A 14,902-nucleotide genomic window follows, 5' to 3' on the forward strand; every position below is an offset into this window, starting at 1 on the left:
TGAAATTTTCAGGAATTTTTCAGTTTTTTGCAATTTTTCATTTTTTCGGCCTCGAGCTATATTAAGCTGTATTAGTTACTGGACCAATAGATGCTCTATATGTGCAAACCATCGATAGAGCACCAAAGGAGCATTTGTTAGACGTTAGACACAAGTCCTCTGTGATCAGCGGTGCCAATTGTATATACTGGGTGGAAGAGAGCTTAGGGCCTTACTTGGAAAAGCTATAGATCAAAACTTGATTAGGAAAATTTTGGATGTCTTTCTGAGACCTTATACTTATAGATTGGGTACAGGATTATTTATAACGATAAATACATGAGTGTTCCAGTGCCGGTTCTCACCAAGGGTGTTGCTGTGCGGCGTGGTTGGTATTTTGCGGATAAAGCCGTCAAGTTGTTGTTACAGAAGGAGAGTCTGAGTGCAGAAGAGCTGGAAACGGTCTCGAAACATGCGGTGGACGCAGTACGAAGTCACAGCATCAATGGTGGAAACAGGAGGTTTATAATGCGGTGGATGATGCGGAAGGGTGCCTTTTCGGAAGTTGTGAAAGTTGGGTTAACGTATATGAAGGAAGGTGCTAAGGATAAGGAGCTGATGCACTGCCCAATGACACTTGAGGAGGCCAAATGGTTTTTTAGAGCTCTTGTAATAATGAAAGACTTTGACACCCTAGATACTATCTTACCGGAACTGATAAGCACTAATGCTCTATCGTCACCTGATCTAACTCGGATACTGATTGGTTCGGTGTGTACTGAACTGTGTGCACTTGATGAGGGCTCTTCTAAACAATATTTGATAGAATGCATGAAACGTTGGCCTTACTGGATGAAACTACTGACGGGTAGAGCGGACTTCTCGGATACTTCTAAGGACTTGAAGTTACGGGCAACACTAGTCTCGGTTATTTCACGATTGCGTACCATAGGAACATCCGCCAGGCAATTTCTTAATCCTATTAGAGAACAGCATGGACCAGAGTTATGTTCGGAGTTTATTTCAACACTTATGACACTAGTAACTAAGGATTACATTCCTTCAGTAGGTCACCTACCTGCGAAGCCTCCAAAGCAAAATAAAGATGGATCACCTATTAAGACTACAAGAGTCACTGTACAAGTGCTCTGGAATTACAAGGTGAGCCACGACTTACCGATTAACTCTAATGACCTTACAAGAATTATGGAAAAGCTAACTAAAGAAAATAGATACAAGCAACTTGTTAAAATACATCAAAAATATCCGGAGGCACAGTCAGATGTGAAGCAATTTGATTTACTTTTGAATGCATTTAGTAAGACTTCTGACTGGGCTTCGTTGCAAAGCCAATTTAATGCTTTATTTGGTGTTGGGAAACTGCCAAATGCCGACCAGTATGGTTTAGTCATGGCAGCACTAGCAATGCATGGTGAATCTGAAAGTGTTGACCAACTTTATCAACAATTATTAAGGAGAGGACTTCTTCCAAACTTTACTGTATTGAGGGCGATACTAGAAGCAAAATATAGAAGCGGTGATTATAGGGGTTGTTTCGAGCATTTTGAGCTGTTTGACCATTATAACTGTAAACCTACGTCAGGTACGTATACTTTAATGTTTAAAGTTTACAGAGAACTAAGTGATATTGATGGTGCATTGAGACTACTAAGGAGATTGACTAATGAAAATAAAGGTATTATTAGTGAGGAACATTTCATGATTCTGATCCAATTATGTTCCAGATTTACTAATTATTCGATTGCTGAAGAATTGTTCACTATTATGAAGACAAGTTACAACATAGAGCCCAGTGCTAGATCAATTTCAGCGTTAATGAATGTTTACATCGAATCAAAATTATATCCAAAGGCAATCCACATTTATACCAAATACATGAAAAATAGACATAGAGGGGAAGAACTTTCAGTAATGAATTCGCTATTATTGTGTTATATTAAGCTAAAAAAAGAAAAACAAGCTGAACAGTTAATTCAGGACATTGCTCGAGAATGCAAGGAACTAGATTCTCATTTTTTCAGAAATTTCCTCCTTTATTTCATTGAAATAAAAAAGGACATTGATAGTGGTAAAAATCTCTTATTCTCACTATTGGAGGATGCCAATCATGTAGTGAATGAGACCCACTTTGAACGGCTAATGAATGCATATGATAAACGTGCAGATAATGATGCTATTGTAGAGCTATACAAGAAAATGAATGAGTGTAATATACCAATAAATTCTCGTATTCTACTTTATTTAATTAAGGCCTCTTACAGAGCTCATGTAAGTGATGGAGGTAATGTACCCAAATTTGTTGCTATGCTCGAAGAAACTCTAAGTAGCGTCGCCAACGGTACGCTAGCAATAAAATATAATAAGCTGCATCCTTCTGTTTTCAATTGGGTATTCAAGACGCTGTCGCGTGAGAAACTAACCTCCAAAGCCATTCAGTTACTTGATGTATATTATAAGCTCTTCTTCAAAGGAGATTCGCCAGATAAAAACAGGTTTGACAATCAATTTATAACTATGAAAGCTAAGTTAGTTTTTCATGGTGAGTGTGAACAATGGGAAGCATTTGAAGATATATTTGAGGATTTTCTTAATAGGATTGAATATGCGGAGAACCAGCCATCAAGGACAGTAGAAAATATTAAACTAAGATCTCTTTTTAATGGTCTAGCCATTTATCGTTTGAGACATTTAGTGGCTACTAACCAAGTGGAAAAGGTCCCAGAATTTATCAAATATCTCGAAAGCCATAATTTCATAGTGGAAAACTCTTTTTTGAATTCAGCTATTATGGAACTATTCCTGGACTCACGTACAATTGAGTTCGGTTTATCGTTGGCCAATGATAAACTGATTCATGGTTTCAACCTGTACAATAAACGAAGGCATTTAGCGGTTAATGAATATAGGTACAATACGAAATCGACTTCGTGGCTACTAGAACAGATAAGAAAGGATAAAACGAAATTCAGGCCGATGATATATCTGAAGTGGTCAACATACAATAATATATTTGACTCTTTAGACAGATATTTGAATAGATTCGATTTAGAGGAAAAAGAAAAACTAATTGTAAAATATATTGACGAACATCCGTATGTTATGAAGAACTACTTACTAAAGTCCAGGACAAATGTCAAGAACTGGGACCTTATTGAAAAAAGACATAAGGAATACTTCTTCCAGTTGAGAGATACAAAAAGAGTTGTTCTCTCATCCATTTTCTAAACAATTAAAATATATTGTGTCACATAAAGAAAAGGGGCATATATGCGGTTATGAGAAAACTGTAAGGCAAAACACTTTATTTCCATGTTATATTTTGAAATTGTGATCAATTATAGGTTAGAACCTACTAAAACTGCTTGTAAATATTTTGTGCATAAAGGAATCTAATCAATAAGATTATTGTTTTAAGATATAGCTCATCACTGAAGCAAACATTACACTCTGTAAAAAAGGTTATAAATTATAAATATTACATGCATCAGTGGCATTTTTTCAAAAACTGTACAGGGCAAAACACCTGTTCATAATTATTCATGTAATTATATTCCATAGTATATATATTTCAAATATATCTATTTTAATATGTATCGGGAGTTTTTATTAATCTGTATCAATACAAGCAGAGACAATTAGTTCTACATTTATTTATTCTTCGAAGTTAGTTTTAGGTTTCCTAGCCTTCTTTAACTTCTTCTTCTTTGGCTTTGGTGATTCTGTTGCGTCGTTCTGGTTGGAATCGCTCTTAGGAGTAGGCTTGGCCTTTGGTTCAACATGGACAACAGCGCTTCCTGTGTTAGTACCGTAGGTCATAATACCTATCCATGGTTGCACGTTCCAGTGCAGTTCAAACTCTAGATCCTTTTGAGATAACTGTTCGTCCAGATCCCAAACAGAGTATTTCCCCTTAGCACGCTCCAAGTGCAGTTTGGCATGGTCGCTGTCCCTCACGATACGATCCCAGAGTGTAATTGTGTTCACTGTGTGTCCTTTGGCCTTCTCAGTACCGTTGTACTTAGCAGTCAAGTACACAAACACCTGTTTCGTGTTCCAATTGAACAACGGAGTCAAATCGGCATCCAGATCGAACTCGATCTTCATGTTCTCCTTTGGTTGGCCTTTCACAGACCCATAGTACCTGCTAGTCCGTACACTCAGCGAAGGCTGCACGTTCCCAATGCTAGCAGATAGCCCAAACACACCGTCCTTCACCAATTGCAATTGGGAAAATATGGTCACAGCTACAACGAGAACCGACACATAGAAAAACCCAGAATTGAGCACCAGGTTAAACCTCCTAGATAGCGAGTACATTATGTTAATTCGTATTATCCAGTTGTCACTGCATTACCATCGTTGATCCTCTTGCAGGTCTGCTTGCCCATTTGGGCTTTTATAAGACGGGACGAGAGCCCTGGACAGCGAGACGGCCCAGTTTGCGCCTGGACGGGAACGCCGTCGGAGACCGTCGGACAAATCCGGGCTGAACGTCTGGGCGACCGTTGGGAGGCCAATGTGGGTATAAAGGACGAGGGAACTAGGCCATGATCCCGGTGGCTGTATTTGGTTGATTGAGACTCAGGAACAGTCAATTGAGTCGATATTCAGTTTATATTACAAAGGGGAATAATGGCCGGGAAAGCTACGAAGAAGCAGGCTGCTGCTAACAGCCAGACACTGGGCCAGTTGTACAAGGTAACGGTACCGGTGTTGGTTCTTGCGTTGTTGAGGACTCTGTTGAGTTCTAATAAGAGTTATGTTAAGTTTGTTGTGTTCAATTTGCCGCTTGTGGTGAGTCTCTATGTGTTGGAGAAGACCGGTAGGCCACAGTACGACGGACAAGGACGTGTCGTGAGGGAAGGGATGGACCTTGGCCAAGCTGGAGGGATGACTGAGTACATGTTTGATCTGATCTACTTGAGTGTGATTGCCAATGTTGGACGTATCCTTTTCGACACGAACAAGTGGTGGTACTTGATGCTGCTGTGCCCTGTGTACGTGGGTTATAAGTTGTACTCCTTGAAGCAGCAGTTCTTCCCATCTGCTGCAACTCCAGCTGGCCAGGACACCCAGTCCCAGGAACAGACCCAGGCCCAGAAGTCCAAGAGACAGTTGAAGAGAGAGAAACGTGGCGACGACCAGGTCAAATACAAGTACAGATAGAAAAATATGCTTATATACTATAATGTATGTATAAATAGGTTCCTTACGACAATTTGAAACACATAGATAAAATGATATATTTCTGAAGTGGTAAAGACAATGTAAATGCTAAATAAATATGTATAGGGTGCGAAGGGAGGTTTTTATGCAGGTAATTTGGTCAGGACAGCCAGATATACGGTTTTAGTTCGGTACCAAAGTTGTTGAACAGATGGGTACATCCTTAAGTATGGTGAGCTCTCTACCATGACAACTTTGGAGTCTACATCGCTTCTTAGCTGTTGATTTTGAATGTATCTGAGTTTGAAGAACCACACGTATATTAGGGCGCCGATGAAACGACACTTAGTGTCTGCTGTCATCATAGCCACGGCATAGTACAATGCCCGTACACTTAGACTCAAGACGCAGCACATCTCGAAGTCGTGGGCAACTTTCAGGCATAGTCTGTTGCTACTCTCGATGAATGAAGTGATATTTCTGGTAAGAGCAGTTCTAGTGCCTAATGGGATCACAGATATGAATGGCAGCAAGTTGTCCTTAAAATAGTTAATGCAATGGAAGAATGAATAAATATGTAATGAGTTCAATATGTTTAGATCAATGAAACCACCAAAGGACAGGAAGTATAGCGACATTAATAAAACGAAGTATTGTAGGGTGTCGAGCTCATGTAACCTCTTTCGTATAGTCGAGAGTTGGAAACCAAGTTGACCACCTTTAACGAACTGGTATAACACAATCCCATATGTGATAGACAGGTATACAAGAGACCATCTATAGTGGTACTCTGCATTTCCAAACCCGAATAGCCGCATATGTATCTTCAAACCATGGTATAACACCATGAAATGACCCAAAAACCAGAAAAATTGAGGTTGTTTAATTCTAGATTGCATGACCGTCATAAACGGAGCCACAGGTCTCTCGCGTACCATTTTTTAGTTCTTGATTCCAGTATGTTATTCTTTTATGCCCAGATCAAAATATAAATAAAAAACTTTTGCTGTCAGTAGGAACCACTCTAAGAAAGTTTGTTTTTGCAAGAAGTTGATATGCTAGGAGTTAGGTACCTTTATAATAGCTCAGTAGCAGTTTTATAACTCTTTACCAGCTTTGCCTCTCTTCATGTGGCTTTCTATTTAATTAGCTATTGTTCAAATTTGACAGCAAGCAAAAATTCGAGAATTTTCCCTTTTCGGAAATAGTGAGCGATGACCTCTCGAGAAGTAATAAAAGCAATAGTTGCATTTGCAAGCAATAGTTGCATTTACAAGTTGAATATCAGTGGTAGTGTAGCTTGTGATAGTATATATATTAAATGAAATGACAGAATAATAAAAATTAATGCTATTGTAATAATGCCGTAAGAGTCTTATTATGTATGTAGGTAAACTCGCCTGAGCTCTACTTATGCTGGTACAATCTGTAGAAGAAGCGCATGTTCTCTAGTTTCATGGCGTACATTGCCTCGGTGTCGTTTCTATACCATGTACTGTCATCGTTGGCCAACAGTTCCCATGAGCTCTCGACTTGGTGTTTCTTTGGTGCCTGTTTTCCTGAGGTACCTGTGAGGACAGTGTCTAACAAGAACTGTATTGGGAATTTCTTCCCGCTGGTCAGTGTTATATGGGAGTAGCTTCCGGCACTTTCGACTATCAGGAGCTTACAACCTGGCTTACAATGTTCGTTTAGTTTTTGTAGGAAATGCATAGTGGCAGTCCTTTGCTCGGTGAACAGTTCGTTGGCTGTAAACATGATGGTAATCAGGTCTAGCTCACCCAGCCTCTTGTAGTCATCAAATGCCAGCGCATCTCTATTCTGGAAGTTCACCACGAATCTCTCATTACGGTCGTCCTGGTAGAGCCATTTGGTTGATATGGTAGACCTCAGTCTGTTAATTATGTCGTCCCAATTAGCGATGTCGATAATGTCCACAGTCATTGTACCGTTGAAATTTGGGTTAGAGACGTTGCACATTGTGAAAATGTTTGCATAACTCACCAATTCACCACCAGCACCACCACCAATACATAGGATGTTGGAGTCCCCAGTGGTTAGCGTCTCCAAAACAGGTTCCAAGTAGGTCAAGAGTGAAGAATAGCACAGTGATCTGGATGGAGACCACCTACAAACATAGGCAGCACGATTTACAACGTTGTCAAATGCTCCAAGATAGTTCCTGTGGTATAATAAACCCTTAACAACCTGAACTTGAGCCTTTAAGTTCTCCTCATTGGACGGTAAAAGCTCATCACCAAATGTATTAGCATACAAGTCTAGGACTTCTTGTGGAGGAAGCGCAGCTCCTTCCTTATAGTACGGTATTTGTTTTGACATCTGTTGTGGTGGTTCTGGTTACTATATTAAAATATAGTAAGCTAGCAAATAGTTTATATTTGTTGTTTTGTAGCTAACAAGAAAATCCTATTAAAGCAGAATTTGGGCCATAAAGAAGGATGCGATGAGCTTAGCAAGAAAATTTTCCCATTGCATCACCAGGACAAATACAACTAAACTGTTTTACTTTTTTGGAATTGATCCATGATTCAATATATTTATTTTCCTATGGCTACAAATTAGAAACTTGATAATGTTAAATATTTTTATTTTAAATTACTTTATATGCCTGAATATATATGCCAAAAAGAAAGAAATAGTATGAAGTCATTCTTTTTATTAAAAAGAAATGAATGCAGAGAAATTAAATTAATATAGAGTTTACAAAAATTTTGGGAAAAACTTGGGTATGTGTCTAATTAATTTATTCTTCGTCTTCTTCATCCTCTTCTGGAGTGACTTGGTAGAAAGCCAATCTGTAAGAGTTCTTCTTGGTGGAGACGAATCTGATCCAGTCTCTCAATTGGTTCTTCTTCAAGTACTTCTTGGTCAAGTACTTCAAGTACTTACCAGAGAACTTGGTGGTGGAAACAACGGTAACAACGGAACCATCTTCTTCGACGGTGATAGCGTTACCCAAGTTACCGACAACACCTTCAACCTTGATGTGGTCGATCAAGTACTTAGCGTAAGAAGCTGGGTCGAAGACACCGTTTTCAGTTGGAGCAGAGACATCGACGGTAAAGGTGTTGGTGACCTTTTGCTTTCTAGCGGTCTGTATAAAACATTTTATACTAATATCAAAGTTATATTAGTTTAAAAAAATTATTGTTAGTAAAGAATTCAATGTTAACATTTTGTATTTTTGAATAAAAACCTTTTCTCAAATAGAAAGAAAAAAAAGTTATCAAAAAACCAAAATTACGGCACTTTCTACTGCTATTAACAATCACATATCAGAGTGAATTTTCAAAATACAGCAAAAAAAATGCGTTAATATATATCTCATTCCGAATTATAAGATATTTTCATTCTTTAGTTATTCCCGATTGAATTATTAAAGACACCCGGTGTGTACTTTAACGATCGATGAGTTAATTAAAACCTCGATACTGATGAATTTTGTTTAAAATTATAACCACAAGTTTGTTCGTTGTCTTATTGAAATTATTAAAAGCAGTTTCATGAAAACCCCACAATCTTGATTATTTCCTTTTTCCTCCCTCTATCTAGTCCTAGGCATAAAGCCGTTATACTAGACATACGTTTGGAGCCATTGTTACTTAATTTAATGATTTGTTGGATGGATCTTTTTACCGTATACTGAAGAAAAATAAATGATTATTGTTTTAAGCCTGTGATGTAGTTCTTCTTTATATACTCAGCTCGAAGCGATGTGCGCCTTGCTGAAACTTTTTTTTTCAGCGGCCATTTTGTGCGACTCTCTAATATTTACCTAATTCGGGATTTCTTCAAAATAAAAAATGATAACTCGCTTTTTACACTGTTGTGGTGTTCGGATGTATTAAGCAGTCACAACTAATGATCTTTAATTTTAAATATGAACATAGCCCAAACTATGTGTTTGACTATTTGTGCTTCATGAATTACTTTGTGGACTGTATCATACACTTTTTTATTGAAATGTTAACTTGTTCTACCTTATTTAACACATCACTGAGAGACTGGTCATTCTCCTTTATTTCTCGAACTGTGGGCCTATACTTGGAACGGTGTCTATATCATGATTTATTTTGATTTTTGTATTTAACACATATATAGTTTATCTAGTTTGTATCTAAGGTCATGTTGGCGGCGTTTGTTTTTTGGTTTAGTATTAATTTTTTTTTGTTTCGATGATTACAAGAAAACTTCGGCGTTTAATTCAACGTAAGATGCAGCGTAAGGAACTTCGAAGTTGGTCATAACTTCTGGGTGAAGAACACCCAAGTGACCAATCTTCTTTGGTTGTTCACCTTCCTTGGTACGGAACATGATCTTGGCACCTCTGCCTGGGAAGTAGGTAGCTAAAGAGTCGTCTTGTTCAATCCAGTAGCCTCTACCAGTGGAAGCCTTACCGTAATCGGCAACCCATTGTGTACGGAAAGTTTGCATGATCTTACCTAGCAAACCTTGGATAGTTTCGAAACCTGAGTTCTTACCCACGTAGATAGCACCCCAGTGGCGTTCGTTGTATGATTTTCTTTCTAGAGCTTCGTTCTTGAAGACGACATCACCGGTCTCAAAGACCTTAATAGGTAGAGAGTGTTTTCTGTTTTCCTTGACTGTTTTTAGGATACCTGGTAGCAAGGTAGTTCTGACAACTTGGTATTCTAAGGTCTTTGGATTTTCTAGCTTGACAACTTGCTTACCGTCGTCTTCCATTCTTAGGAATTTGAAGTTCTCGTCATGGGAACACAAAGTTAGTGGTAGAACCTCTAACCAAGAAGCTTGGGAGGACGCAATACGGAAGATATCCGAGATTTTGTTAATTGGCAATGCTGAAGCGATGAAGTTTGCGTTAGACAGCTTTTCACCCTTTGGTAAGTTGTTGTAACCGTAACCGATGGCGGCATCTTCCATTATATCACATGGATGTAGAACGTCTGGTCTCGTTATTGGGATAGTGACTGTTAGAGAGTCGTCCTTGCCCTGGGAGACAGCACCGTCTAGGGACATCTTCTTTATACATTTGATGATCTCTTCTGGAGATTGTTGTAGACCAAGAGCGGAGTTAATGTATGGGATTGAAACATCCATGTTTCTGGCGGAGAAATTTGGAGCCATACGAGACTCACCATTGTGCTTGGAGACGATTTCAACTGGTTCGACGGTGAATGGCTCGTCACAGTAACGAGAGAACATTGCAACCATCTGGTTTAGCACGATCTCAGCCTTAGTCTTGTCGGTTGCGGTGATTTCGATAAAGATGTTCTTTGTGTCCAAGCCGATCTTAGAGTGCTCAGAGTTGATCAGAGGTGGCAATGAACAGACCACATTGTTAGAGTCAAGGATAACTGGGTAGACAGGGGAGTCCTCGATGATGTGGACGAATCTACCGATGTTGTTCTTTTGTTCTGGTGTCTTGTAGAACTCGATCAATTCCTCACCATTGAACTCCTTAGACTGGTTTAATGGTACAAACTTGATATCACGTGGAGATAGACCCTTGTAGTAGAATGGACCCTGGATAGTGTCCAAGTTGTGGGTACCAATGGCAACCAGCGATCTGTTTCTGCAAATATTCGAGTGCAACTTGTCCTGTAGCGCGATGAAAGAGGCATAGTTCTCCTCGGTAAAGGTGAAACCTCTCAAAATAGCAGCGGTAGCATATGGTCTAACTTGTTCGGTACTGGACTCAATGTGCAGCTGCGTAGTTGGGGCGGTAAGCTTGTACTTCGGCGTCTCGCTCCTTCCCAAGTACTCATTCAGCGATTGTGCAATACCCTCAATGCACAGCAAATCGTAACGGTTAGCACCAATGTCCAGCTTATACTCAGGCTCCTCCCCAGTCTTCAAGGCCTCCTCAGTGGTGTCCTCATCCAACTCAATACCAAACTCAAAACATAACTCGTCAAATTCGTCATTAGTATACTCCTTTCCCAACAGCTCAAACAACTGCTGCTTCTTAACAGACACGGTAGGCATTTCGTAGTACTAGTTATTTACGCTATATCTCCCTTTTCGAGCTCCTTTATGGGATCATGAAAAGCTTATTATGGGCAATCTCTTGGTTGTGTCTTTATATAAATTTTCGTCAAGGCCCTTTTGGTCGCTGAAAAAAAATTTTTCAAAATTCGCGATGAGCAATTGAAATTTGAATATTAACTAATAAAGTAGTTGATGTATAAATGGCACCAATGCATGTTACTCAGATACCTACGATTGCTCCAATTAAGCCAGCTCGATGTTATTGACGGCCAATGAGTCATTTTCTGTGGTTTTCTGGTGACTTCTTGTATTTAAATAGACCAATTGGAAGGTTCATTATGTCCAGTAGCGAAAATCCGTCAAAACTTCTCTTCAGACTTAATCCAAAACTTATACAAACTTTCTGCAGTTGTCACTAACTTCATCTGTCCTTGAACTGCGTTATGTTTTGGTCCTGTTTAAAACCTTGGAAATTAGTAGAATAATTTCACGAACCCTCGCATTGTGATATAAGATTTGGAGAGTTCAACTGCCAGCAAGTATACGTTGCAGTTTATCTCTCACTAAATATAAGATGTGATATACATTTTAAAAGAAAAAGACTGGAGGAGCCTGATTTCTTGTTAAAATACTCTCGAAGAGCTCATGTTTATTAATTTGTGTAGCTAAGCAACATGCTTAATAATATCATGCACTATAACTGTTAGTTTCAATGAAGCAACACGACTTCTTACATATTTAAAGTTTGAGAATAGGTCAAGGTCATTTCAACCCCGGTACCTCTAATCATTCGCTTTACTCTATAAAACTGATACGCGCTTCTGCTATCCTGAGGGAAACTTCGGCAGCAACTAGCTTCTAGATGGTTCGATTAGTCTTAAACAACTTGTGATATCACCGCTCTTATATCGTAAGAATCCAATATGGCAATATATATGTATGGTTAACTATATCTAGACTTGGTTATACCTTAGATAAGAATATTAACTACTTCGTGTGTCATTTTGACTTTCACAGATGTAGTAGGACTCTGAAAATGTAGACTGAATATTAATAACTACTGAAGAGATCAGTACTGCATTATAAGGTAAGTAATGGACCATCAATACAGCATCGCATACGCTTTGACTCAAAAAAGTAACATCATTTATATATTATTATTATAATATTATAAATAAATAAATAAATATATATTTTATTATAGGTATCCTATTAAATTTATTTTCACCAATGATGCCATTTCCTCCAGTTGATTGATACCTTGAGCTTCAATCTATCATTAGTATGTACTTGTTGTATGACTTAGCTTCCTAATCATTGGGTAGAGCACTATGTCGTCTAACTGAATTTGCAAATACTAAGTTAAGCTACCTCTAGGAATATTATACAGCTCAAATAATAACTTATTTATTGGACCAGGTAGGATCTAAAAGAACTCCGGATATCTATTCTATATCATAAGTTACTATAGAAGGCTCTTGATGGTCTGCGTTCAAACTAGTAATAAACTTATTCATTAGTCCATTGATTATGTATCTCTATCCTTCATTTGTGTGCTTTTATTGAGAGTCCTTTCTTAAAAGAGGGTATATTATTATATTATTCCTTATAGTAATTTTATTGAAATGATGTGAAATAAAATGTAAGATATGAAACGAACGGAAAAAACAGGTCCTAAGAACCACATCATATGAGGATTCTTAAACCCAATCAGATTAATTGAAGTAGTATCATCATGGCTGCAAACAATACATTATTGATTGTAGAAGACCCACTAGCTTTATATTGAATATATTCACAGTAGCGTGTTGACAAGTGGATTGAAGAGCAATTCCAGAACTAGAAGCACCAGAGTGGACTCCAGAAGAACCTGCATTTGAAGCATGGGAACCTGCATTGGAACCTGCATTGGAACCTGCATTGGACCTAGGATGAGAATAGGCTCCAGAAGAACCAGCGCCGGAAGATCCTGATGATCCTGGTGATCCTGATCCAGTGTTAGAAGCAGAAGTCGTCATGACAGTAGTTGGTTGAACCCCATTACTCAACGTAGACACGGAGCTTCCAGTGTACATATCACTATTACACATAATCGATTTACTTGTGCTAGTGTGTATCTTACCGTCAGATCCAACTATTGGACAATACGTGATCACAATAGTCTCAGTAGTGTCATTAATAGTTACAGTGGTGGTGGTTTCAGGTGGCTGGGTGTATGCATCAGCACCAGATGTGATAGAACTGTTGGCAAATAGCATCATGCTTGATGATGTGTACACAGGGTCGGCATCAACCATATCCATCGTCAACTCCAGGTAGTGTTTGCAATATTACCTTCACCGTCGGTGTATCCGGATGCAATAACAACTTCGTGAATAGTTTGATTGTCAGAGATAATTTCAGTTTCCAGAATCGTGGTAGCTGGCAATGGGGTGACAGACTCAGACATCGAGTTGGTGTTGTCACTTAATGTGTACGTAGTAGTACCAGTGTGTGTCTTACCATCAGATCCCACAGTTGGGAAGTATGATACGACGTCTGTCTCGGTGGTGCTGTCCTTGGTGATCACAGCAGTAGACTCGGCTGGTTGAGAGTAAGTCTCATAGGCAGTCAAGGTATAAATACTGGAACACGTAGAACCGGCTATAGTTGTCAAGAAATATGAGACCGAGTCCTCCTCAACAGTACTGTCCTTAGTTACTGTGGTTGTGATAGGTGGTGGCACAGCATATTGATAATATATAGTGTGCACAACGTAGTCAGTTCCATTTTTGTTCAATGTTATATCCTTTACAACAAAGTTCTCCTTAATTATATTCTAACCACTATAATAGGTAATGGTAAAATTACCAGTTTCAGTCTCAACTATCCAGTCATCATACACAAGAAATTCTCATCCACAACATAACTACCCCCATAACTAATAGATGTAACCTTTGTAGCAAATGCAAAATGCAAGTTACTGTTTAGGGGTCTTATTGGACGTAATTTAGGATATTCACTGTAAACGGTATCATTAATCACGAAAAAACTAGTCCCAGGTTCGGCCAAAAGCAACCTCATTGTCTCTACGTGCCCGCCTATGAATTTACCGTCTAGCCAAATAATACCGTCTTGAAGATCAATTTCAGATGCGTAAAAATCTCCGTCAATTATGACATTAACCTTAAGCACACTTATCACATCCGTATTAAAACTATTACAACGCACAGTACCGTTGACGTACCAGAAGAAATTCGAGGGGAAAGTGTAGTTGACGAATTCAATATACATTGTGTTCTCTCCATTAAATGAGCCTTGTTGTAGTTGAAGGTTCATCGACATCGATAATATAGTTGTCCCCAGTGAGGACTGCTCTAAGAGGAGCTGAGCCGTGAGCATGTTGAATCTGTATACCCTCCATTAGACTTATAGAACCACCATGATATGTGAAGTCCAAAATCGGAAGCATCTGTTGTGGAGATTAATTCAAAAACAAACAAATGTATATCGCCATTAAATTCAACGCTATCTTGTCCTGGGGATAAATTCAACTCCCACCAAGAACCTCGTTTTGTCTCATAGTCAATGTTGCCATTGTACACAAAGGAGGGGTCAGTGATATTGAGCTGATAAATCTTGTGCACTTACGATGCTGAGCAAGCCCAATAAAAGTGTTGGTAATAACCTTACCATCATTCCAGCTAAGAAATACTACACAGTTAGCTGGAGAGTGATGTCATATGTTTATGGCAGTAACTGCTTC

General features: G+C 38.8%; 9 protein-coding genes across 9 annotated transcripts; 4 read left to right on the plus strand and 5 right to left on the minus strand.

Moving 5' to 3' along the window:
• Positions 1 to 318: 318 nt before the first annotated feature.
• On the plus strand, positions 319 to 3,225 carry PET309 (Pet309p; the record flags this gene model as incomplete). Its single annotated transcript, XM_071052441.1, has 1 exon — positions 319 to 3,225. The coding sequence occupies one exon, from the start codon at positions 319 to 321 to the stop codon at positions 3,223 to 3,225; it is 2,907 nt and encodes a 968-aa protein (XP_070906288.1).
• Positions 3,226 to 3,651: 426 nt separating this feature from the next.
• SPC3 (signal peptidase complex subunit SPC3) lies at positions 3,652 to 4,317 on the minus strand (the record flags this gene model as incomplete). Its single annotated transcript, XM_071052442.1, has 1 exon — positions 3,652 to 4,317. The coding sequence occupies one exon, from the start codon at positions 4,315 to 4,317 to the stop codon at positions 3,652 to 3,654; it is 666 nt and encodes a 221-aa protein (XP_070906289.1).
• Positions 4,318 to 4,632: 315 nt separating this feature from the next.
• Positions 4,633 to 5,166, plus strand: SND2 (Snd2p; the record flags this gene model as incomplete). Its single annotated transcript, XM_071052443.1, has 1 exon — positions 4,633 to 5,166. One exon carries the CDS (start codon positions 4,633 to 4,635, stop codon positions 5,164 to 5,166), a length of 534 nt encoding a protein of 177 aa, XP_070906290.1.
• A 143-nt stretch (positions 5,167 to 5,309) lies between these two features.
• On the minus strand, positions 5,310 to 6,104 carry PER33 (Per33p; the record flags this gene model as incomplete). The annotated part of the gene is made up of 1 exon (XM_071052444.1): positions 5,310 to 6,104. One exon carries the CDS (start codon positions 6,102 to 6,104, stop codon positions 5,310 to 5,312), a length of 795 nt encoding a protein of 264 aa, XP_070906291.1.
• A 469-nt stretch (positions 6,105 to 6,573) lies between these two features.
• Positions 6,574 to 7,506, minus strand: BMT6 (25S rRNA (uracil2843-N3)-methyltransferase; the record flags this gene model as incomplete). The annotated part of the gene is made up of 1 exon (XM_071052445.1): positions 6,574 to 7,506. One exon carries the CDS (start codon positions 7,504 to 7,506, stop codon positions 6,574 to 6,576), a length of 933 nt encoding a protein of 310 aa, XP_070906292.1.
• Positions 7,507 to 7,915: 409 nt separating this feature from the next.
• Positions 7,916 to 8,326, plus strand: RNJ42_02281 (uncharacterized protein; the record flags this gene model as incomplete). Its single annotated transcript, XM_071052446.1, has 1 exon — positions 7,916 to 8,326. The coding sequence occupies one exon, from the start codon at positions 7,916 to 7,918 to the stop codon at positions 8,324 to 8,326; it is 411 nt and encodes a 136-aa protein (XP_070906293.1).
• A 1,040-nt stretch (positions 8,327 to 9,366) lies between these two features.
• FRS1 (phenylalanine--tRNA ligase subunit beta) lies at positions 9,367 to 11,154 on the minus strand (the record flags this gene model as incomplete). Its single annotated transcript, XM_071052447.1, has 1 exon — positions 9,367 to 11,154. One exon carries the CDS (start codon positions 11,152 to 11,154, stop codon positions 9,367 to 9,369), a length of 1,788 nt encoding a protein of 595 aa, XP_070906294.1.
• A 1,736-nt stretch (positions 11,155 to 12,890) lies between these two features.
• RNJ42_02283 (uncharacterized protein) lies at positions 12,891 to 13,247 on the minus strand (the record flags this gene model as incomplete). The annotated part of the gene is made up of 1 exon (XM_071052448.1): positions 12,891 to 13,247. The coding sequence occupies one exon, from the start codon at positions 13,245 to 13,247 to the stop codon at positions 12,891 to 12,893; it is 357 nt and encodes a 118-aa protein (XP_070906295.1).
• A 176-nt stretch (positions 13,248 to 13,423) lies between these two features.
• On the plus strand, positions 13,424 to 13,627 carry RNJ42_02284 (uncharacterized protein; the record flags this gene model as incomplete). Its single annotated transcript, XM_071052449.1, has 1 exon — positions 13,424 to 13,627. The coding sequence occupies one exon, from the start codon at positions 13,424 to 13,426 to the stop codon at positions 13,625 to 13,627; it is 204 nt and encodes a 67-aa protein (XP_070906296.1).
• Positions 13,628 to 14,902: the final 1,275 nt, after the last annotated feature.

The sequence above is a fragment of the Nakaseomyces bracarensis genome (genome assembly GCF_045282275.1).
Source record: "Nakaseomyces bracarensis strain CBM3 chromosome Unknown Scaff9_0, whole genome shotgun sequence".
Taxonomy (NCBI): domain Eukaryota; kingdom Fungi; phylum Ascomycota; class Saccharomycetes; order Saccharomycetales; family Saccharomycetaceae; genus Nakaseomyces; species Nakaseomyces bracarensis.